Raw genomic sequence first — 23223 nt, 5'->3', positions numbered from 1 at the left:
GGGCCCGGTCCCGGCCGTGCTCCGCCCGCCCCCTCCAGCCCCCGCTGTGGTACGTCCAGCGCACGCGCCGAGGCTCCGGCTGTGGCCCCGCCCCCCCGGCGGGAGCGCGCACGCCCGCTCCGCGGCCTTGCGCATGCGCATCGCCGCTCCCGGGGCGGGCCTGCGGGATGCGGCCAATGGAGGCGCGCGGGGGGGGCGCGGTGCGCACGCGCGCGCGTGACGTCCCGCCCGCCGCAGCCGCCGCCGTCGGTGCCCGGAGCCGCCGCCGCGCGCGGCCTCCTGCCGGTGAGTCACGTGGGCCGCGCGACCCCGTCGGGACCCCGCCGCTCCGGCACCGCCGCCGCCTCCCCGGCCCGCCGGTCCCTCGCGCTCCTCGCCGGGGCCCGGCCGCGACCGCCCCCGCCTCGCCGCTGCCCCCGCGGCTCCCCCCGCGCGCGGCTCGGGCTGCGCCCCAGTGTCCCCCGACCGCCCTGCGGATCCTCCCGCCCGGCGCCCCAGCGGGCACCGACCCCTGCCCGGCCCGCCCCTCTGGCCGCGGCCCCGCTCCGCCGTTCCGCACCGCCGCCTGCCCGATGGCCGCGGTGCCTCTGCACGGCAGCGCCGCTTCCTCCTGCCCCGGCTGCCGTGCCCGCTGCCCCGCCGGCACCGGGACCTTCTCCCGTGCCGCGGTGAGCCGGGCTGGGGGCTGCGGGAGCGGCGGTGCGGGGCTGGCGGGGAGCGGTGCCCCGCGGGCTGGGGCCGCCCCTGCGCACGGATGCGGGGTGAGCGCCCCGGAGCGGGGCTCGTCCCCGCGGCTGGAAAGCGCCCGGGGCCGGGGAGCGGCCGGAGCTGCCGCAGGGAGCGCCCGGGGGACGAGTGCGCCGTCCCGCAGCCGGCCCGTCCCCAGTGCCCCCGGGAACGCCGTCACCGCGCTGTTGTGGGGCACCGGAGCTCGGCCTCTGTGCCGCGGCCGAAGGAGGACCCCTGCTTACAACGCGGCCTCTCCTCACGGCCCGGCCCCTGCTCCCGGCTTTGGGGGGCACTGGCAGGGGTCCGGCCTGGCCTCTCCTCAGAATTCCCAGATTCCCAAACACCTGAGCTGTGCAGGTCCCCGGCCCCGGGCTTCCACCCCCCTGACCGCGCCGAGTCGGGAGGAGATCGGCTGTCCTTGTGCTCCCCGTGGCTCTGGGAAGTGGTTCCCCCGGATCTGCCGGCTCCCGCCCCGGCACAGAGCTGGATTTGGGCATTAGGGAAGCAGGGTTCTCTGTGTAGGGTCTGCTCGGGTTTTTGGGGCACATAAAGTCCAACCAGAGCCTTGTCTCGATCAAAGCCAGAGTTATTTTGGAGCCTCTTTCTGAGCTTAATCCAGTTACCACCATCCCTCTGCCGGGCCCAGTTGCTGCTTTAGCAGGCGTTTATTCCTGTTGGTTCCCGAGGCCAGGAGCCCCATCTGGGAATTGAGAGGGTGGTGATTGGGTGGGTCCAAGGGGAGACCTTGAACTCCCCTGTCAGGGGCCTGTCTGGGGACATTCCCACCTGTCGCTGTGCCCGGTGTCTCCTAACAGTGACAAGAGGCTGGTGCTGTGCTTGCTCACTGTAGGGCCCGTTGGGACGCGGCCTCAATGGATGAGGCATTGTTCCTCCTGCTTTGCCCATAAAATGGGGCTAATCCCGTGTAAACCAGTGGGATGGGCTGGGGAAGGAGGATGGGAGCGGTGTAAGCCCCAGGCAGGAGATAAGCACGGAGTGATTGCAGCCTTCTGGCTGTCTTCAGTGGAATATTTCTCCATGTTCTGTGTTGATCCTTCTGTACATCCACCTGGGAGAAGGGCAGGTGTGCAGGATGCACCTGGAACCAAGGGGCAGCCAAACATACGTTGCTGTGCATCCTCCTTTGGAATTAAGAGCAGGGAAATGTCCCCAGACTGCCCTGTTTGGGCAGGTGCTCCTGAGAGGGCAGTGACCAGTGGGGATCTCATGCTGGCATTGCTCTGGCCACAGTGCCAAGTTTGGGAAAGTCTGCACTTTGTCTGATGGATTTTGGAGTGCGAAGTGTTAGCTGGTTGTGCAAGGACAGGGTGAGAAGAGGGAGCTGCAGAGGAAGGAGGAAGTTCCTTGTTCCGTGGATGCCCCTCACTCACAGTGCCAGGCAGCGAGCTCTGGCATGGCTTTATGGAGCTGTGGGATGCAGCTGATCAAAACAAAGTGGGAACAGGTAGAGCACATCGTGCAGCCCGGGATCTGCCCTCTCTGGGAGTTGCCTCACGTGGAAGGAATTGTTTGTGTGTTTGCCCTGTGCCATGGGAACTCGGCTGGATCGGGGCAGGTCGGGAGCTGCGGATCCCGGCGAGTGACGCAGGTTTGGGAGCCGGTAACAGGGAGGGAACTCTGTCCTGCCTGTGCCGTGGATCCCAGGAGTGGCAGGAGCCGTGTGGTTGATGCCGAGGTGCATTTCCTCCTTCCTGGGCAGGAGCAGAGTGAGGAGCTGAAGAGAGGGAGGAGGGAATGTTGGGTGCTGGAGACACGTGTGTCCCCATCCCAGTGGAGGTGGGGTGGGCCTCATGCTCCAGAAGGGACAAGCCATGGAACGCCCTGCCGCATGTGGAAAGGCTGCAGAGGGGCTGGAGCAGATGAGCAGAGTGGGGTGGGAAAGAGGAGCACGGGACTGGGAGGGGAGTAAAAGGAGGAAAACAGTGAGGCTTTACAGGGCCTTGACCCAGGAAAAGAAGATTCAGGCTCAAAGAAATGGAAGGTGACAGCAATCGTGCTTGCACATATCCCAAGGGAGAGAATTTGGAATTAAAAGAAATGCCCAGAAATGGAGATGAAGGAAACAGAAGCAGCTCCCCTCTATGAGTGGAGGGGAAGCCCTGGAGAGTGGAGATGACTGCTCCGGAGGTGGCTGAGCAGAGTGGAACTGGCAAAGTGCTCCGAAAAGGAGGTGCTGGGATGGAAAAAGCAGGTGGAATTTCTGAGGGAGAGGGAAGGGGGAGTGAGCAGTGACACAGGCGCTGGGGGAGGAAGGAGCAGGGCAAGTCTGGAGGAGCAGCAGGAGAGGAGGAGTTGCTGGGCTGGAATTGGCAGAGGGAAAGGAACGGGAGGCAAGAGCAGAGCCTGTGTAGGCCACAGGTAAGCAAGATGAGTTGGGGACTCTTTGGAGTAGGGAAGTCTGAGTGGCTTTTCTGGATGGGGGCAAAGTGGCCAGAGAGACCAAGGACTTGGGGCAAAAGTGGAGGGAAAGGGTTGGTTGACCAGAGGTAGGGAGGTTGTAGGGCTGGGAAAGGGCATGGCTTGGAAAGAATATGTGTGTTTGGGAGAATTTGGACCTGAATTAGTGCAATCTGTGGGAATTTGGGGTGGATTTTCCTTGTGTTTCTCCTGGACCCCTTAAGGATTGCAGAGCAGAGATGCTGTCACACTGTGCTGCACTTTGACAGCTTCTGCCTGGGCTTCTGCAGCAGGGCTGGGGCTGGGGAGTCCTGCAGGGTCTCAGCATGTCAGGGGGATCGGGAAGGCATTCCTGGGAGCAGTGTGGTGGCTCTGGGAGCCGGGATGGGCTCAGCAGCCTCCTCTTTGATGAGTTGTGGAGTTATCCTGGGCACAGGTGGCTGGAGCAGGGATGCATTTGCATCGCTTCTCGCTGGGATGTCACTAATGACAGCACTGGGGCTCTCCCCTGCTCATGGGTCTGTCCCATGGGTACCTGATTTGATGGGGAGCTGACTCTGGCACGCACAGCTCCAAAGGGATCACCTTTGGAAGGGCTGGAGCACCTGGATCTCTGGCTGGAAGGGCTGGGGCAGAGCAGGGCCACAAGACGCATGCCCATGGCTCCCTGCAAGGGCAGGGTGGGGATCTCCGGAGGAGGAATTATCAGGGAACAGCTCCTTCTGCCTGGCAGCGTCTGTTTGAACCCGAGGTGTGGCCGTGCCTCCATGGCGGAGCGTTCAAAGGGCCGGGTGCTCTGGGAGCAGATTGCTCCTGCTAAAGCAATCAGCCGTGATGTCAGGCCTGGACTTCCGATAGCCCATCCCTGGAACTGCTGTTGGGCTCGGCTCTGTGGGGTGTTGGGCTCTTCCCCGAATAGGCAGAGCGGGGCTGGGAAACTGCTGCTCTCCAGGGAACTCTGTCCCTGCTACGGAAAACAGCTTTCCCTGGTGTCATTGTTCAATCTGCTCCACTCAGGAGCTGCTGCCAGGTGAAACCTGCACGTTCCTGGCTGGGCAGAGCATTGGCCCCACGTTTCCTCTCACTCCCAAGGGCAGGGAAGCCTTGGGGTGGGAAGTTGAGCTTTGTCCTGCAGAGGCCGAGTGGTGGGAGCCGTTCCTGGGTGAGTCAGCTGGGGTGGCTGACTCTGTGAGCTGGGGCTGAACCCACTTGGTGGTAACACATCCTTGTCATTAAACCTGCCTTTAATTGGGTGCTGCAGCTCTCCCAACCTTCACCCGCGTTTAGTCAGCGCTAGAGAGCTCCCTGCCCACCCCGAAGGAGAAACTGGGGAGGCAGAGAAAGCTGGAAGGGAGAAAGGAGTGAGCTGTAGGCTCCGCTTGGCCCTGGAGGAGCGCCGTGAGGCAGCAAGGGGAGGGTGGGTGACAGACGATGACAAGGTGAGGAGTGCTGGCTGTAGCAGCAGGAACTGGTGGGATATGATGGATGATGGGCTTGTGGCTGCTTGGGGGAGGTCAGGCCATGGGCAGAGACACCTTCCACTCTCACAGGTTGCTTCAGGCCCCATCCAGCCTGGCACTGGACACTTCCAGGAAAGTGGCATCCACAGCTCCTCTGGGCACTCTGTACCAGGGCCTGAGCACCCTCACAGGGAAGAATTTCTTCCCAATATCCCAGGTAACCCTGAGCTCCGTCATTTCAAATTCACTCCTCATTTTCCTGGCACTACAGTTCCTGATGAATCCAGAGTTGCAAAGGCCACCTCCAATCATGGGATTGGTGTTTTCCATGGGCCTCTCCTGTCTCCTACCCTCCAGGGAAGGGGGTGAGATTCCTGGATGTTTTTTCCTCCTATGGTCTCCACCCTTATGTTGAGTCCTGGAGCCTCTGCTCAGCCTCTGTGCCTCAGGGAGCCAGCACTCACTGGTGCTGGGATTTGAGCTGGAGCTGCAGGAGGGTGTTCATGGTGTCCTTCCAGGGCTTGGGGTGGGTTTCTTGGTGGTGGAGGGGGTGGCTTGGAGTTCCTGCAGCAGCCAGTGCCCCTGGGCTGGGACGGGAGACGCTGTGGCCAGGCTGCTGTGGCTAATGAGAGCCGGCTCCATCCCTTCTCTCGCCATGCTAATTTCTGTTGTTGTTTTTTCCAGGTGAGCTGTGGCGCACCAGACCTCGAGTTTTAATGGTTTTATGTAGTTTTTTTTAAAAGACGGATGGATGGATGAATGAAGAAAGAAGGGGGAGGGGAAAATGGAGCTGTTTGGAACAAACTGAGATTTCCCGCCACACCACCTGGGCCATGGGTGAGACAGAGCTGCTCGGCACCACTTCCACCCTTTGGTGTCTGCTGGGGTTGTAAAGGTGCTCCCTGAACACCCCCTTCCCATTCACCTGCTGGGAAGTGGTTGCTGCAGAGAAGATTTAATGAAATTCCTGTCGCTCCCCAACCGCCAAATGGATACTGAGCCCATGGAAGGGCCTGGGGGGTCAGGAGAAAGGAGCAAGTAGGAAAACCCACAGTCTGCCAGACCTTCCCCTCCGCCCCCCTCGAAAGAAAGGATTTACAGCTCAACCTTGCACCAGCTGTTCCTCGGCTTTAACAGACAAGAGAGAAATAAATAAAATTAAACGGCCACCGCCAGCCAGCCCCAGATCCCGGTGAAATCAGGGAGAGTGTTTCCGTGACCCCTCCAGTGAGAGGAGGAGGAGGAGGCAGGGCAGCTCCGTGAGGAAGCTGGGATTGCTTGGAGACCACCCCCTCCTCCCGTGCAGCACCGGGGGCTGTGGCACAGCAGAGGCGGATTAAAAAGGAGCAGTGGCTTCCCTGAGGCTCCTGGAGTGGCTTTTTTGCAAGGAGTTTGCTGATCCGGTGCTCTTCTCGGGGTGCTGGCCGGGAGGCAAGCGCCCTGCCTGAGCCTGGGGGATTCCCTCCCTTCAGAACTTGCCTGTTGGAGTTCTGCTCCCTGTGGGCTGCTGCCTGGACTGAGGCTCAGAAGGGCCGTCAGCATTCCCACTCCAACGGTTGTCCTAAACCCAAATCCCCTTCTCTGTTGTGAATTTTTAATGTTTTTAACCTTCCTTCCCTGCGCCCGTGAGCTCCCACGAGGCAGAGCTTAGAGTGGGCTCCTCTCCTGGGCCTCTTGCTCCAGACCCTTCTCCGGACTGTCCACCCCGGTTGGAACTCGCCCCAGGAGCAGGCGTGGGGGCAGGGTAGGGGTCAGCCCCTGGCCCCCTCCCCTTCTCATCCTGCTCTGAGTCCCCTGGGGCCTGGGCTATGCTGCGGGGCGGACCCCCCACCACAGCTCCAACATGCCAGCAGCCTCTGGAAAGAGATTCAAACCCAGCAAGTACGTCCCGGTCTCCGCTGCTGCCATCTTCCTAGTGGGAGCCACCACCCTCTTCTTCGCCTTCACGTGAGTCCCAGCTGCTCGGCCAGAGCGGGGAGGGCCGGCGAGGACAGGGGAGAGGGGCTGGGATTTCTTCCCAGAGGGAAGGAGGATACTGGGCTCTGGGTGCTGCAGCCACAGCGGGAGCCATTTCACTCCATGAGTTTTTCCAGGGGAAGCTGTGTGCTGGTTGTCCTGGTGAGGCACCACTCAGCTCCAGGTCAGCTGGGTTGGGAACTGGTTTGTGACCTGTGGGTAGAAAGCGCATGGATCACTTTCTCCTTTGGAGCCAGGCGAGGTGGATTGGTGGGCTGGGGCAGGACACGTGTTATTTTTAGTTTCATAATCGATTGCGAGCCACAAAGGAAAGTTCAGGGAGGAGAACTCTGACCCCTGTGTGGATCACTGGCTGTGTTTTGTCCCCTGCCCTGGGGCAACGAGGGTTCCATGCCCCTGGAGGGGGCCCCAGGGAAATGGCCAACAGGTCACAGGGGCCTTGGGGGGCCTGCTGGGCTGGGAGATGGTGCTGGGTGCTAGAGAGGCGTGGTGACATCCCTGGGCTGCTGCTCTTCCCTGCCCGGAGGCACGTGCCTCAGTGACGTGCCCAGGGGGGTGACAGGCAGGGGAGCAGAACCTCGGGGTGCTGAGGGAGCCTGGCAGAGAGTGGCTCAGCCAGGCTGGCACCGTGGCACAGTGTGCCAGGCAGGAAAGCTGGAGCACGGCAGCTGGAATGGCTACCAAATCCTGCAGGGCATTCCCAGGGTCTCAGCAGGGATGTGTTTGGGGTCCTGGCAGGGTGCAGGAAGGGCATGCACCCTCTGCTTCAGGGAGAACCTCTCCCACTCGCTGGGGTCACAGGGATCAGCTGGAGCTGTGGGAGGCCAAAGGGACCAATGCCATGGCTGCTGCCACTCCCTGGGAAGGAGCCATTGGTGGTGGGAAGGTCACCGTGGCTTTGGCAGCTGCTGGGCAGGGACAGGGGAACTTGACGACCAAAGAGGGGAGTGGGGTTGGTTCGCCCCGTCCAGCGCCCGGTGCAGCTGGCAGTGTCACTCAGCAGCGTGTGGCCGTCCCCTGCTGGGACACTGAGCGGTCACCAGGCTCCCAGGCTCGGGGTTTGGCTGCTCCAGGCTGCCAGATGCCTGTGGAAGTCACTGACTCTTGTTCCCGTGCCAGGGGGATGAAGGAGAAGCAGAGGGAACAGGCGGTGCCCTCCAAGCTGTGTGTGCCACCCCGTGTGTGACCTTAGGGGACAGGCTGGCTCTGTTTTGGCACAGCTGGCCAGCTGGACCCCAAGCCCATGCCACGATGGGTGCGAGCAGTGCCGGGAGCAGCTGCTTATCAGCGGGTGGTGAGAGGCAGCGCCGGAGCCGGCGCCGTGGAGCAGGTTTGGCCGGGGCAGGAACACCCGGGCAGGTCGCTGTAATTGCAGGTCAGCAATGTTGTTTATCCTACTTCAGAGCATCCCATTAAACCCGGCACAGCGTTCACACGGGGCTCCCGGTGGGATGGGTTCCTTGGGACAGCGTCTGCCTGGTGCTGGAGCAGGTTGGCAGGGATGTGGTGCTCGAGGTTTGCCTCCTGCGTGAGCCCTTCCCCGCCTGGTCAGCATCCAACCTAAGGCTCATCCTTTGGGAAGTGCAGTGGAAGCTGTGAGGGCTGGCTCTGTGAGGCCTCCCCCAAGCAGGGAGCAGCCAGGGGTCAGCAGGGCTCTTAAGGCTCCAGTTGTGTTGCTTTCAGCCTATCCACTTTTTGGTCTATCCAGGATTTGTATCTCTGGGCCAAGAACTCTCTTTAATTGATTAGTGTAATTAGGAGCTGCTGCTGAGCACATGGCTGTGGAGATGAGGTCGGTTGCACTGGAGGGAGGGTGAATGTTCCCGCCTCCCCCTGGGATGAGTGGGGATCCCAGGCTTGCTGGGCTTTCAGACAGGTGCTGATTTAGGATGGAAATTCCCCCTTGGGGTCCATTTGTCCATTCCTCCATCTCCCCACTGGCTGGTCCCAGCTGCTGGTGCACTTGGCTCTCAGGCTCCCTGTCCCCTCCCCGGGGCTGGCAGTGCCACTGGGACACAGCGTCATGCCCGCTCCCAGTCAGATCCAGGCTTGTGTGGGGGTCATGGTGAGCAGGGATTGTGTTTGTGCCAAGGCCATTGGAGAGCTGGAGAACAGGCAGGGAGGGAAGGCTGTGCCTGGGAGAGTGCAGGGAGTGAGGACTTGGGGAGGGGATACCAGCAGGGAGGGACAGGCTTCTCCAGGCATGACTGGTAGCAAAAAGCCCATCTTGCATCCCGCTGTGACTCACAGTGCCCGAGGTTCCCCAGGTCCTCTCATGTGCTGCCAGGGACAAGTCCCAACAGCTCCTCTGGCCATGAGCGTGTTGCATCCCGATCCTGAGGGGGACCCAACGGGTGCTGCGGGACCTGCGCGGCCGGCTGCGATGGTGAGGAGCCTTCCTCCTGCTCCTGCTCCTCCTGCCCTGTGTGCCCCGGGGTCGAGGCAGGGCCCACAGCCCCAAACTCTCCGTTCAGGAGAGCAAAAGGCAGGAACGCATCACTCTCCTGATAAGGAAGTTCCCTCAGGGATGGGCAGCACCTTTGCTCCTTTCAGAGGACCCTGATCCCTCCCATGGGTGGGGATGGTCCCAAGAGGTAACTCCCTGACTTCAGGGTCACCAGCACGATGCCAGATGCTTTCGGGTGGTCTTGCCCTGTGGGGATTCCCACCTCCCTCCCTCCCACAGCACAGGGGTCCCTGGGTGTGAGGGAGCCAGGAAGGCAGCTGGTGTTCCCTGGGGAGGGTGTTGTGCTTGCCCTGGCCCGTGAATCCCATCCCAGGGGTCTTGTCAGTGTGTCTGAGCCCAGGGACCTGCTGGGCACTATCCTGCCCCTGGAGCTCTGTGTCACTCCAGGAAGGGCTGGCTGTCAGGACAGCACAGAGGTGTTCTCTTCCTCTGGTCCTTCCCTCTCTGCCTGCCCCAGAGCTTTCTGAGGCAGCTGGATCCTTCCCTTTCTCCCTGGGCTCTGTCTCAGGACCCAGGCAGTGTGCTTGGCTCAGCCCAGCTGTTGGCTGTTCCCTGTGTGGGATGAATGCCCGACCATAGGTCTTCCTGGCTCCCCTCCATCTCTTTCAAGCAAAGGTTTGGGCTGGGATTTCTCTTCCTGGAAAGAGGAGCTCCTTCCACAGGGTTTCTGGAAGGGCGTTTCCTACTTTTAGGGCTCCTATGAGCCCCCTGACCCTCTCTGTCCAGCAGAGACCAGAGCCAGGGAGGCTTCTCCCAAGTGGAGTAGGAGTTCAGCTCAGGGACATGGGGTCCTTGGTTCTGGTGTATCCTCACTCTCTACAACCCCTGACAGGAGGGTGTGGCCAGGTGAGGTTGGGCTCTTCTCCCAAGGAACAAGTGATGGGACAAGAGGAAATGGCCTCAGGTGGCACCAGGAGAGGTTTAGTTTGGATGTTTGGGAGAATTTCCTCATGGAAGGAGTTGTTCAGCCCAGGGCAGTGATGAAGTCACCAAAAAACATGTGGTTGTGGCACTTGGGGACACGGTTCAGTGGTGGTTCTGACAGTCCTGGGGAAGTATTTGGAATCATTAATCTTGGAGGGCTTTTCCAATCTGAAGAGTTCTGTGATTCCATGACTCTGTGATTCTTCTCTTGCTTGGGTTGTGGCCAGGCACTGTCACGTAGGTCCTGTGCCTCCAGCACTGCTCTCCAAGGGTTTTGGGGCACAGACTGGAGAGAAGAACTCCTCTCCAGCCCGTCACAGCTGCGGAGAATCCTCCTGGCTGGCTTCCAGTGGAGGTGGCAGGGCCGGCATGGCCGGTGCCGCTGGAGGAGCCGCTCCCCAGCCCGGGGCAGAGCTCGGGGGGCTGGGCCAGGAGATGCTACCCTGGGAGATGCCAGCCTGATACAGGGCAGGGAGGCAGCGCCCAAGGTGCCTAGCAGAGCGGCTCCTCAGGAACTGGGGGGAAGAGGTGTGGGGAAGGTGGTTTGCAGGAGAAGCTTGCTGTGGTGTGTGGGGCCTGGAGGGGTCAGAGGAGAGGAGGAGGAAGGAGTATGCTGAGTGGCTTGGCCATGCTGTGCTCCTTGCCAGGGATGTCCTGCAGCCAAAAGTCTTCCTGACTGCTGTCATCCCTGTGCCTGGATGGGAACAACCTCAGCCTTGGCCTGTGAGGGCAGGTCCCATTGATGAGGTACCCAGCCCCCCTGGGGTACGGAGCGGTGCTTGGTGCTGGGAGTGCCCTGCCTGCCTCACCCTCTGTGCTGCCAGGTGTGTGCCAGAAGGGTGTGCCCACTTCTCCTGCCCTGCCCGGGGTAGTCCCCCATGGCACAGCTGCTGCTCCTCACTTTGGGGTGCCCCCCTGCCCTCCTCAGGGCCCTGAACTGGGACAGAGCCCTGCACCAAGGGCTCATTCCCAGCTGGAGCCTTGCCATGGCTCCCGAGGCAGCCTCAGCAACGGGACCCATCGCCGTGGGTGGTGGTGGAGGAGGGGACAGGGCCAGCGCCTGCCCCTTCACCCCAACCTGTGCGGGATTACGGCGCTGGCACCATATGTCGCCCTGCCCACCCAGCCTCACGCTGCTCCGGCCACCTAAATCCATCGGCACTTAGCCTGGTGGGGGAAGAGAGGGACAGATGCTGCCCTAGATCTGTGGGATTAAATCCCAACAGCAAAGCAGATTAGGGAATTACACTGGCGCCTGCAAGGGGGAAGCCCGATGTCCCGTGCCCGCCTGCTGGGGCAAGAGGGAGCAGGGTGATTCCCTCACTGCGCTCCCACGGGCCTCTTGGAAGAGCTGGGTGCTGGCTGGGGTCCCCATGTCCTGCTGGAGCTGTCTCTGGGATGTGAGGAACATGAGTGGCTCTGGAGGCACCGGAGCTGGTGCTGGTTTCATGTCCCCTCACAGGGTCCCCTCTGCCCCCAAGCAGCTGGTGGGGCACGGGGAGGATGACGTCCAGGTGCTTTCTGGCGGGTTCCCTGGGTGCCCCCCATGTCATCAGCCTGGTTTTCCCTGTTCCCAGCACCACTGCTCTGTGGGACCCTCCAGTGTGGTCCTCCCAAAGGGGAATTTTGCTTCCTGATGGATGCCTGGAGCACGTTCTGCTGTGACCCCATGTGCTCCCCAGGCCAGGGTCAGGCTGTGCTGTAGAAGTGGCTCCAGTTTGGGTGTGGGATGCACTGCTGGGAGCCGCAGGAGAGTGGGAGGCAGTGGGAGTGACACAAGTGAGGGCTCCGAGGGTCTCACAGCCGCTGTGCCCGCAGGTGCCCGGGGCTCAGTCTTTACGTGTCCCCAGTCATCCCTGCCTACAATGCCGTCGTCTTCCTCTTCGTGCTGGCCAACTTCAGCATGGCCACCTTCATGGACCCAGGCATATTCCCTCGAGGTGAGTCTGGCTCTGGCTGGGAAGAGCTGCCCCCTTGCACCCTTCCTTGGAGGTAAAGGGGAATTTCTGGGTTCCAAAAGGCTGGTGAGGAGCCTTCCTTGCCCTGCCCAGTGGGATCAGGCAGTGACAAGCACTACAGGGATGGCAGCTCTGGGTTCAGCACCCCATGTTGGGTCCCTGGGGCTCAGGCTGTGTCAGGATTCTGGGGCAGGGCCTGGGAGAGCACCCCCCGGCCTGTGTTTGCGGGTCCTGGCTGTCCCTGTGCCAGGTGACAGGAAGGTGATGCTGGGAGCCTTCAGCTGGGATGGGCAGGGGCTGGTTGGGCCCTGACGCCATGCCGGGGTGTTCCCGTCAGCTGAGGAGGACGAGGACAAGGAGGACGATTTCCGGGCCCCGCTGTACAAGACGGTGGAGATCAAGGGCATCCAGGTGCGCATGAAGTGGTGCGCGACCTGCCGCTTCTACCGCCCGCCGCGCTGCTCCCACTGCAGCGTCTGCGACAACTGCGTGGAGGTGAGGAGCTGCCAGGGCTTCTGCCAGCCCCCCTGGGGCAGGGAGCCCCGCGAGCACCCCCTCACCGTGCCCCTTCCCCGGCAGGAGTTCGACCACCACTGCCCCTGGGTCAACAACTGCATCGGGCGGCGCAACTACCGCTACTTCTTCCTCTTCCTGCTGTCGCTCACCACGCACATCATGGGCGTCTTCGGCTTCGGGCTGCTCTACGTCCTGTATCAGGTGGAGGAGCTCTCCGGTGTCCGCATGGCTGTCACGTATCCTCCTGGGCAGTGGGAGTGGGCAGGGGGTGGTGGGGTCTGGGGGTGGTGCGGTGCCGAGCGGGGCTGTGGCTGCTCCTTAGCTGGCTGTGGCAGGATGGTGGTGATGTGTGTGGCCGGGCTCTTCTTCATTCCCGTCGCTGGCCTGACGGGCTTCCACGTGGTGCTCGTGGCCAGGGGCCGCACTACCAACGAACAGGTACGTCCAGGGGACTATGGGGGTGTCTGCCAGCCTGGCCAGGCCACCTACGGATACATTTTGGGGATTCCCGGGAGAGGATGGTTGTGGAGGAGCTGGATTAAATCTGGGGGAGGCCTGTGAGCTGGGGAGGTAGAGCACAGGATGACTGAGGGGCAGCTGCATCCACTGGGGTGCAGTCAGAGGATGGAACTAGGCAGGCACTTCTGGGGCCCAGGAGGTGAATACCCTCTCAGTGGTTGCCGAGTACTGAAACAGGGACTAGGAAAAGGAGCAGGATCTCGCAGGATCTCTGTGCTGGGAGGTTGTCCTGAGGGAGTTGGCGTGGCTGGCTGTGACACTCCTTTATCCTGCAGGTGACAGGCAAGTTCCGCGGGGGTGTCAACCCCTTCACCAACGGTTGCTGTAAGAATGTCAGCCGGGTCCTCTGCAGCTCCCCAGCCCCCAGGTGAGCCCAGCCTCTGCATCCCTGGAAAAACTGCTCCAATCCAGGCTCCAGGATATGACCTTCCTCCCACCCCCTCTCCAGGTACCTCGGGCGCCCAAAGGCCGAGCAGACTGTGCTGGTGAGACCCCCGTTCCTGCGGCCTGAGGTGTCAGACGGTCAGATCACTGTCAAGATCATGGACAATGGTATCCAGACAGAGCTGAAAAGGACAAAGGTGAGGAAGGTGGGGACCAGCGCTGTCTGCGCTGGGGCCCTCCACAGAGCCCAGGGGTGCAAGCCTGCATCCGTGAGTAGAGAACCGAGTGAGCCTGGTCACGTTCCCTGTCCCCCTCCATGTCGTCTTGTTCTATGTCCCTGTGGGATGGGAACTGTCCCCCTCCCATGTGGCAGTGACCACATGAGGCTTTGCCCCCTTCATTGCCCTTACTGGTCCCATCCTTCCCCACACAGCACCCTGTGAAGGTTCCCCCTCCTTGGCACTTCCAGCACTCACCCGGGGCACGTGCCGCCCCTGCTCTGTCGGATGGCCTGGGAGGCAGCGGGAGCCCCCAGCGCCGCTGTCCATGCGCTGCCAGCCCTGGGGGGCTGAGGCCTCGGCCCCTCCTGACCCCACCTGCGCTTTGTCTCTGCAGTCCAAGGGGAGCCTGGAGGTGACGGAGAGCCAGTCTGCTGACGCCGAACCGCCACCCCCACCTAAGCCCGACCTCAGCCGCTACACGGGCCTGAGGACACACTTAACCCTGGCCACCACTGAGGGTAAGGAGGGCACCAGAGCCCTGGCAGCCTCTGGGAGGGGAGCCCAGGGCTGCACCAGGCAGGCCAGGAAGCAGGGCCGTAGGGCAGACCTGGAGCACATCAGCATTCCTGGGCCGGTGTATGTGGCCCCTTGCACTTGGAGAAGCCTGCGGGATGCTCACAGTCAGCTCTGCTCTGCCGGAGGCCGAGCCAGCATGGCGCTGTCTGGAGCCACCAGGAGCTGTGCCTTGCAGCCACCGCACTGCCAGGACGGAGGAGGCGAAGTGGTGGCGGGCCTGGCTCAGCGGCACAGAGCGTCTGGGGCTGGCATCGTGTGGGCCTGGCCAGAGGTGGGATGTGATGGGCAGAGCCTGTGGCAGCTGCTTTTTGCAGCAGCTGGAGACCCCGCAGCTCTCCCGGCCCTGCCTGGGGTCTGCTGCCCAGCCCTGCTGCCCGCTGTGGGGTGTGTGTGTCCCATTGAGCGCCCTGACACCCCTGTGCCGTGCACCCCCAGGGTGTCACCCAGCCAGGGCTGCCTCAGGAGCACGGAAGTGCCAGCCTCACACATGTGGCTGTGGGGACAACCCTTCCTCCCAGTCTGTCTCTCCCACCCCGGTGCACCTCCCCTCCAGCCCGTCCCTGCCCCCAGTCCATCCGCCCCAGGCTCGGTTCTCGGGCAGGGAGGGCAGCGCGTTCCATGCCCGCAGCCGCCCTGAGCGTGCCCCTCTCTCCCGGCGCAGACAGCAGCTTGCTAGGCAAGGACAGCCCCCCGACTCCCACCATGTACAAGTACCGGCCCGGTTACAGCAGCAGCAGCAGCTCGGCGGCCCTGCCCCACTCCACCAGCGCCAAGGTAAGACTGAGTCTGGCGTGAAGGACCAGCCCCGAGGGGATGCTGCCCCATTCCCAGTTTGGGAAGGGTTTAGGGTGTGCATTGGGAGTTCCACAGGGGCCCCATGGTCATTCTGTGAGTAACTTCTACCTCTCTGCCCCGCAGCTGAGCCGAGTGAACAGCCTGAAGGAGCCCAACTCCATCTGTGACAGCGGCCACAAGCCCAGCTACCGCTCGGAGCCGAGCCTGGAACCTGAGAGCTTCCGCTCGCCCACCTTTGGCAAGAGCTTCCACTTTGACCCTCTCTCCAGTGGCTCCCGCTCCTCCAGCCTCAAGTCGGCCCAGGGCACAGGCTTTGAGACGGGCCACCTGCAGTCCATCCGCTCGGAGGGCACCACCTCCACCTCCTACAAGAGCCTGGTGAACCAGACGCGCAATGGCAGCCTCTCGTACGACAGCCTGCTCACGCCCTCCGACAGCCCCGACTTCGAGTCGGTGCAGGCGGGCCCGGAGCCCGAGCCGCCGGTGGGCTACACCTCGCCCTTCCTGTCGGCCCGCATCGCTCAGCAGCGAGAGACCGACCTGCACGGCCGCTTCGCCAGCGCTGCCTCCCCCAAGCACGCGGTGCCGCGCGAGCCCTCGCCCGTGCGCTATGACAATCTCTCCCGCCACATCGTGGCCTCCATCCAGGAGCGAGAGAAGCTGCTGCAGCAGCCGCCGGCCCCGGGCCGGGAGGAGGACGCGGGGCTGGCGGACTCGGGCATCCAGTCAACGCCGGGCTCCAGCAACGCCCCCCGCACCAGCTCCTCCTCGGACGATTCGAAGCGCTCGCCCCTGGGCAAGAACCCGCTCACCCGCCCAGCCCTGCCCCGCTTTGGCAAGCCCGAGCCCCCCCAGGCACTGCGGGTGCGCTCGCTGGGCTCCCCCGACCAGCCTGCCACCCCCCACCTCGGCAAATCCGTGTCTTACAGCAGCCAAAAAACAGCCTCTCAGGCCGGCGGCCCCGAGATCGAGGAGGTGGCCTTGCAGCCCTTACTGGCACCAAAGTGAGTACTGTGATGGCACTGGGGCATCTGTGGCCTGTGGGGGGACCCTCACCCAGAGTCCCTCCAAGCCACTGGAGCAGTAGAACACCTCACCCTGGGGAGAGATGCTGGGAAGAGCAAGGGAAATCTTCCAGCTCTTCCCAGAACACAGCTGGTGCCTCCCATACCTTCTCAGTCACCCGATGGGCTCCTCAGAATCTGGAGTGGGTGCTGGTCCCTGGGGAAGGCAGGGCTGTGGCAATGCTGGGTGCCAGTGACCTGTCCCCTCTCCTGATCCCATGTCTGTGCTTCCTTCCTGCAGGGACGAGGTGCAGATGAGAACAGCCTACAGCAAGTCCAATGGGCAGCCCAAGAGCCTGGGCTCAGCCCCGCCGGGCCCGGGGCCGGTGCCCCTCAGCAGCCCCACCCGCGGAGGTGTCAAAAAAGTCTCGGGTGTGGGGGGCACCACCTACGAGATCTCGGTATGAGGGGCAGAGCTCCCTCCCCTCCTCCCCAGCGGCGGCCAGAGGCTTGTGGACTCCTGTGAGAGCCGGGCAGGGCCCCCTCTGCTCCTCCCTCTGCCCCCCAGGCCATGGGGGCTGGCACACACCCACGGGGGGCTTGGGGAGGGCTCAGGGGGGCTGCAGCCCCAGCACTGCCTCGGCTGCACCAGCCACTTGTGGGCCTTGTGCAATCACCCGCTCGCCTGGCGTGGTAGGAACGGATTGTTTTTAAACCAGAATACTTTTTTTTATTATTATTATTGTTACGGATTCTATTTTTTTTCTCTTTCCGAGTTACCAGGTGTGTGTATATATAAATATCTATATATATAAATATAAATATTAAAAAAAAAAAAAAAAAAAAAAAGAAGCAGAAATTATATATCTTGCCCAGAGAGAGGAAGAAACTACCCTGCTCAGGGCCTGGGTCCCCCGCACTTTGTCCCTGTCCCCAAAGGAGGGACGTGGGGCCGCCTCCTGCACTCATGGAAGGAGCTGTGGTAGGTGCTGGGTGTCACTGTTCCCCCCTGAAGGGGGCCATGGGGTACCAGGTACCCATCCTTGGACACTCCCCTCCCAGATCTGTGGTGTCTGCAGCCTCCAGCCCCCTCAAGGGGGCCTGGGGAAGTAGGCAGGGTGGGGGCAGCACCCCCACATCCCCAGCCTGAGCTGGCGCAGAGGCCCCAGCATCCCCCACCCGCAGTTTTTGCTCTTTGTTCTCTTTCCCCAGGGGCTGTGGTCGGGGGGTTGTTGGTTTTGTTGCCTTTTTTTATTTCTGTTAATGATTCCGAGGAGGTTTCTCGCTGTCGCAGGGGTGTTTTTATTTCCGCTCACTCGGGGAAGAGGCAGGTGCATCCCCGGAAAGCAATATTTTCTCATCACATGCCAAAAAAGCGCAGCCAAGGAGCCCCGTGCTCCCCGTCCCCAAAGCCCTGCCGGCAGTACCGGACTCTTTCTCTACAGCAATAGCTCCAGTGGCCCCGCACAGCCACGACAGGGTTTTTTATTATTATCAGCCATTTTAAAAATGAGGAATAAAAGGATATTTAATGAGCCACCCCAGGGCCGTGCGTGTGCTTTGTTTGGTGTCCAGGGATGGAGCAGCCCCTCCAGGGCTCCTGATCCTCACGGTCTCGGCCTTCCCCCCGATCCCGAGAGAGAGAGAGAGAGAGAAGGGGGTCTGGTGAGAGCTGAGCCTGGCCCAGTTTTGGGGAGGCATCGCCTTGAGGCAAACTCTGCTCCCACAGAAGGTAAGAATTTTCCAGGCATGGGAAAAGCAGTTCCAGGGAAGGTGTTGTGGGTGCTGGTGAGGTTTGGGATCCGGAGGAGGGCACCCCGCGTGCTCCAGGGACACCTTGGTTTGGGCTCCTCCATGACAGCTGAGGGTCACAGCAGCCATGGCCACCAGCCCCTCCTCAGAGCAGACTTTAAAAAGTAACTAAAAGAGGCTTTGATGCTTCAGGTTCTTCAGGTACAAAAGCCCGAGGTCAGCACCCACAGAGTCCGTGCCCCTGGTCCTGGGGTGCTGCAGGGGTGTCCTCTTAGCCAGGGGGCCAGGCCAGCCCCAGAGTCCCTGGGGTCAGCTGGGGCTGTTCCCATGGGCCGGGGGATCCCCAGGGCGTTGCCGGCGTGGCCTCACCGTAAGCTGCTGCTGGCCTGGGAGCTGCCCACTCCCGGGTGCTCCGGGCTGTGCCGATTCTGCAGAGGCAGGATAGACAGAGACAGAACATGTGAGAGCTGCTGGGCAGCAGCCCCTTGGAGCTGGCTGCTCACAGAGCCCTTCAGGGGTCCACGGGCTGGGCACTGAACCCCAGCCTTGCCACTCACCTTCTTTTTCTTCTTCTCTTTCTTCTTCCTCTTCCGCTCCGGATCCTCCTCTTTTTTCTTCTTTTTCTTCTTGTGGTCGGAGTCCGAGGGGGTTTCTGGAGAAATGCAAGCATTGGATGAGCTGATGCTCTGCTGGTGTTGAAGGGGAGGAGGGGGGTGGCTGCAGCAGCCCTTACCTGGGGGGACGGGGTCCTGCGTGCGGCTCTGTTTGTGCTTGTGCTTATTCTTCTTCTTAGGCGGCTGGATATGCATCAGCCGGCACTGCTCGGGCAGCTGTGGAGAAACGGGGCTGGTCAGGCCAGGCCGGGCCCCTCCCACCCCCCAGGCTCCGGGCCCCGGGGCTCACCGGGCCGGCGTGCAGGCGGAAGCCGGTCAGCATGGCACCCGTGAGCGGGGTGAAGGAGCTGCCACAGATGGGCGGCTTCTCGATGAGCGAGCGCAGGCTGCTGCTGTCGTGGGAGCCGGGCAGGTCGATCATGCCGGGCAGGTCGGGGAGGAAGTTGCTGAGCTTCTCCTTCACCTTCTTCCCGCAGAACTTGTTGTAGGCGTGCTCCAGGTTATAGTGTGTGATCAGGTTGGTGCTGCCCGTAAGTTCTGTAGTGCCTGTGCGGCCGCGGGGGAATATGGGCAGGGGGAAACGCCCCGACGACACCCCAGGCCTCTCTCTGCAGCCGCGCCTAGGTTCCGTGACCCCCCTGCACCCCCCTGCACCGGGATCCTCGGGCCCTCTCCCCAGCCGTGCCCAGGCCCCGGGACCTCCTGCACCTCCCCAGCACCGGGACCTTCGGCCCCGGGGACCCCCCGCCACCCAGTTCCCCGCCGGATCGCCCGTTGCGTGACCCCACCCCCGCAGCCTCATTGGCTGGTGGCGCCGTCAGTTCCCCCCGCGGCCGCGTTCCGCCACGCTGATTGGCCGAGCGCGGCACCCGCCCCGCCCCGCGGACCGCTCGCACCTGGCAGCTCCCGCAGCAGGTAGAAGGGGCCGGCGGCGGCCTTGCGGGCCGCGTCCTCGCCCGGCGGCGGCGCGGCGGCCGAGGCGGCGGGCGGCGGTGCGGCAGCGGAGCCCGGCGCCTTGGCGGGCCCGAATCCGAGCGCGGCGGCGGCAGCGGGCGGCGGCTCCGCCGCGCCGAACAGCGCCGAGAAGTTCTCCATATTCCCGGCGTGCCCCGCGCGGGGCCGCCCCGCCCCGCCATTGGCCGAGCACCGCCCCTGCACCCCGCCCCTGCCCCCCGTTGCTAAGGGAGGCTCGTCCCAGCCTTCTGATTGGCCGCTTCTCTCTGTCCTCTCATTGGCCCGCGGGTCAGGGGAGCGCCCGCCTCGGCGCTCGCCATTGGTCGGAGCGGGGAGGCTCCACCCCCACGGCAGTGGGCGGGGCGGAGGGAAGATGGCGGTGGTGGCGCCGCTGCTGGCACTGCTGTGGGCGCTGCCCGGGCTCTGCCGGTGGCTCGCCCGGCCCTACTACCCGCTCTCTGCGCTGCTCGCCGCCGCATTCCTGCTCGTGCGCAAGGTCCCGCCGCTCTGCCGTGGGCTGCCCTCGCAGCGGGAGGATGGCAACCCTTGTGACTTTGACTGGGTGAGGCGGCGCGGCCTGTCCCCGGGCCTGTTCCCGCACCCCCGGCCTGTCCCCGGGCCTGTTCCCGCATCCCCGGCCTGTTCCCGGGCCTGTCCCCGCACCCCCGGCCTGTCCCCGGGCCTGTTCCCGCACCGCGGCCCTGGCCTGGTTCCCTCCTGCTCACACAGCACCCCAGCCCGGCTGAGGGAGGAGATGCCCTGGCGTTGCTCTGCGATGTCCCCCTACAGCCGAGACATCCCCCCAGGCACTGGTTGAGCCCATCGCCGTGGGACGGCTCGCTGTTCTCCCTCGGGAGGGATGGGGTTTCTGGACTCTGGCAGGGCCTTGGGGCCAGTAGGGCCTGGCATGGCCACAGGTCCCTGTGCAAGGCCAGGCCAGGCGTGGCTCCAAGGTGTCCTGAGCACTTGCAGCTCATGCTGTCACTTCTCTGTGCCAGAGGGAGGTGGAGATCCTCATGTTCCTCAGTGCCATTGTCATGATGAAGAACCGGCGCTCCAGTGAGTCAGGGGGATATGGGAGGCTGGGGCTACTTATGGGGCCTCCTCCAAGAAGAGTGGGGGTGGCATCTGGAGGACCAGATCCAGCCCTCCCTGAAGTTACCCCCAACCTTCTGGGGGAATCTGTCCTATCCCTTATTGCTGTCTCTGCATTGCAGTCACCGTGGAGCAGCACATCGGCAACATCTTCATGTTCAGCAAAGTGGCCAATGCCATCCTGTTCTTCCGCCTCGACATCCGCATGGGGCTGCTCTACCTCACGCTCTGCATAGGTGAGCCTGGATGTCTTCCTGCCCTAGATTCATCTTGCCCTGGCTCCCCCTCGCTGCTCTGGGGTGGAGGAGCTCTGTCCAGGCCCAGCCTGGCCCTCCTGGCACTGGGAGGCTCAGGGTGCTGTCATTGCAGTGTTCCTGATGACCTGCAAGCCACCCCTTTACATGGGCCCTGAATACATCAAGTACTTCAGTGACAAGACCATCGATGTGAGTATCTCCCAAGCCCTGGGGGTTTTGGGGGAGCTCTGCCCACCCCCCCTAAGCCCATGCCCCTGTGGCAGGAGGAGCTGGAGAGGGACAAGCGGGTGACGTGGATTGTTGAGTTCTTTGCCAACTGGTCCAGTGAGTGCCAGTCCTTTGCCCCCATCTTCGCCGACCTCTCTCTCAAGTGAGTGGCACGCACTGGGATCTTGGTGGGTGATGGGGCCCGTGGTCCTCTGTATCCCTTACAGCCATGTGTCCCCATCCTGCCCAGGTACAACTGCTCAGGACTCCAGTTTGGGAAGGTGGATGTTGGCCGGTACACGGACGTCAGTACCAGGTGTGGGGAACACAGCCTGGGCAAGCAGGGCCCACTCTGGGGCGGTCCCTGTGACCCTCCAGCCTGCTCAGGCTGCCTGAAGGTCACTGTTGGCTTGTCCTGACACAGGTACAAGGTCAGCACCTCACCTCTCACCAAGCAGCTGCCCACCCTCATCCTCTTCCAGGGTGGGACAGAGATCATGCGGCGACCGCAGATCGACAAGAAGGGCCGGGCTGTGTCCTGGACCTTCTCTGAGGTGGGTGGGACCCTCCAGCCTTCTGTTCCCCTGCCCAGCCCGTGCCTGGGAAGAAGGGGGGAGCACGACGTCCTGCTGATGCTATGTCTTGGCCACAGGAGAACGTGATCCGGGAGTTCAACCTTAACGAGCTCTACCAGAAGGCCAAGAAGCAGTCGAAGCCGCGGGAGGAGGGGCCTGAGGAGCCCCTAGCTGTGCCAGCGGCTGCGCCTCAGGAGGAGACCAAGAAGGACAAGTAGAAGCTGCCCTGTACTGTCGCCCATCACTATGTCACCATCACCCTGGTGGCACCGGCCCCGCGAGCCCGCCCGGCCCTGCCCGGAGCCGCTCTCTGTGGGGACTTGTCCCGGCTGAGCCCCGGGAAAGCAGCGGTGCCCCCCGGCCCCGTGCGGGCAGGGCGGTAGGAGGGGCCCCGCTTCGGTTAACGTTCGCTCTCATCCATCGCTGACAATAAACGGTCCGTGCCGTGCCTGTGTCCCGTGTCCGTGTCCGTGTCCCCGGTCCCGGTCCCGGTCCCGGTCCCGGTCCCGGCCCGCGTGTGGGGGCGGGGCTCTGAGCAGCCCCCGCGCTCTGATTGGCTGGGGCGGCGCGGGCGGGACCAGAGCGCGCCGGGGCGGCTCCGGTGCCCCTTTCGGCCCCGCCCCTTCCGGCCCCGCCCCCCGGAGGAGCGCGCCACCGGCACGTGGCCAGCGGCAGGTAGGAGGCGGCGCGGCCTCTCCAGATCCCGCGTGTGTCCCCTCCCTTCCCCAGGGCTTCGCTTTCTCTACTCTCCCCAGCCTCACACCGTGGCGGGATCCCTGGGGAGCCGATTCCCGCCCTCCACAGCAGCATCCCAGCGGAAACCCTCATTTCCCCCAGTGGCGCATCGCCGGGGACTGGCCCTTCCCGGCCCTCTCCCACAGCAGTGTCCCCATAGGGACCCACCTGTCACTTCCCTGACAGCGCAGTACCTGAGATCCCTTCTCACCCCAGAGCGGCATTCCTGGAGCCCCTTTCCTGCTCCGGCGTAGGCCCCACCGCCTCGGCTCTCCCAGGATGGCTCCCCGCGGGAGGAAGCGCGGAGCCCAGCAGCCGCCGGCGGCCGAGGCACCGGAGACAGCGGAAGCCCCGCAGAAGCGGGCGCGGGCCCAGGCCAAAGACGAGGGCAGCCCCGGGGACATCGGCCCCCGTGTCGTCATCGAGCACTGGTGAGCAGCCGAGGTGCCGGGGGCGGTGTGAGGTCCCCGGTGTCCCCCGGGTCGCTGACCGCCGTGTCCCCACAGCAAGAGCTGACGTGTGTTCGGGCGCAACGCGGCGGCGGTGAGCACGGCCCTGCGCGGGGCCATGGCCCACCTCCCCGTGGACATCAACCCCCGGCCGCCGCGCAGGAACAGCTTCGAGGTGTCCTTGGTGAAGGAGGACGGCAGCAGTAAGTGCTGGGCTGGGGGGCGGCGGGGCCTCCCCGGCACCCCTGATCCCCTAATCCCCCTTATCTTTGCAGCCGTGGAGCTGTGGAGCGGTATCGGGAAGGGGCCTCCCCGCAAGCTGAAGTTCCCCCAGCCGGAGACCATAGTGGAAGCCTTGAAAAGCAGCTTGGCGTAGAGGCATTGGCCAGGTGAGCGGGGATGGGACTGGGATGGGACAGGGATGGGACCAACAGGGACCAACTTCCCTCTCTTCACAGCCAAGCCAGGACCAGCGCATGTGGCACGAGCGTCCATGAAGAGGCGGGACCAAGTGGGGGGCACCTGCCAGCCCCAGTCCCGTTCCTGATGCTGCAGCTCTGTCACTGCCAGACCCCTGGCTCCCTCCACAACCTGTTGTTCCCCCAGTCTCCAATAAAGTTTAGCACTCCACAGCACA

General features: G+C 63.2%; 4 protein-coding genes across 5 annotated transcripts; 3 read left to right on the top strand and 1 right to left on the bottom strand.

Moving 5' to 3' along the window:
* Window positions 1-145: 145 nt before the first annotated feature.
* Window positions 146-16800, top strand: ZDHHC5 (zinc finger DHHC-type palmitoyltransferase 5). The gene is made up of 12 exons (XM_058829989.1): window positions 146-285; window positions 5292-6554; window positions 11794-11915; window positions 12271-12428; window positions 12513-12685; window positions 12785-12887; window positions 13244-13335; window positions 13417-13549; window positions 13968-14091; window positions 14811-14923; window positions 15068-15948; window positions 16250-16800. Exons 2-12 carry the CDS (start codon window positions 6451-6453, stop codon window positions 16413-16415), a joined length of 2169 nt encoding a protein of 722 aa, XP_058685972.1. The 5' UTR covers window positions 146-285; window positions 5292-6450; the 3' UTR covers window positions 16416-16800.
* A 423-nt stretch (window positions 16801-17223) lies between these two features.
* Window positions 17224-19459, bottom strand: MED19 (mediator complex subunit 19). The gene is made up of 5 exons (XM_058830014.1): window positions 19211-19459; window positions 18604-18860; window positions 18434-18530; window positions 18258-18352; window positions 17224-18128 (listed from the first exon to the last, which is right to left on the bottom strand). The coding sequence occupies exons 1-5, from the start codon at window positions 19407-19409 to the stop codon at window positions 18066-18068; spliced, it is 711 nt and encodes a 236-aa protein (XP_058685997.1). The 5' UTR covers window positions 19410-19459; the 3' UTR covers window positions 17224-18065.
* Window positions 19460-19589: 130 nt separating this feature from the next.
* TMX2 (thioredoxin related transmembrane protein 2) lies at window positions 19590-21866 on the top strand. Its single transcript, XM_058830002.1, has 8 exons — window positions 19590-19830; window positions 20267-20327; window positions 20486-20599; window positions 20733-20809; window positions 20884-20990; window positions 21078-21143; window positions 21252-21381; window positions 21480-21866. The coding sequence occupies exons 1-8, from the start codon at window positions 19642-19644 to the stop codon at window positions 21618-21620; spliced, it is 885 nt and encodes a 294-aa protein (XP_058685985.1). The 5' UTR covers window positions 19590-19641; the 3' UTR covers window positions 21621-21866.
* Window positions 21867-21938: 72 nt separating this feature from the next.
* Window positions 21939-23223, top strand: SELENOH (selenoprotein H). 2 transcript variants are annotated; one of them, XM_058830016.1, is made up of 5 exons: window positions 21939-22077; window positions 22324-22568; window positions 22644-22789; window positions 22862-22975; window positions 23045-23223. In XM_058830016.1, the coding sequence occupies exons 2-4, from the start codon at window positions 22417-22419 to the stop codon at window positions 22960-22962; spliced, it is 399 nt and encodes a 132-aa protein (XP_058685999.1). In that variant the 5' UTR covers window positions 21939-22077; window positions 22324-22416; the 3' UTR covers window positions 22963-22975; window positions 23045-23223. The 2 variants fall into 2 exon arrangements, with proteins under 2 accessions (XP_058685999.1, XP_058686001.1); XM_058830018.1 differs by having other exon boundaries at window positions 21971-22077; window positions 22354-22568.

This window comes from Poecile atricapillus, chromosome 1, assembly GCF_030490865.1.
Source record: "Poecile atricapillus isolate bPoeAtr1 chromosome 1, bPoeAtr1.hap1, whole genome shotgun sequence".
NCBI lineage: Eukaryota > Metazoa > Chordata > Aves > Passeriformes > Paridae > Poecile > Poecile atricapillus.
This window is presented reverse-complemented; position numbering and strand designations above follow the sequence as displayed.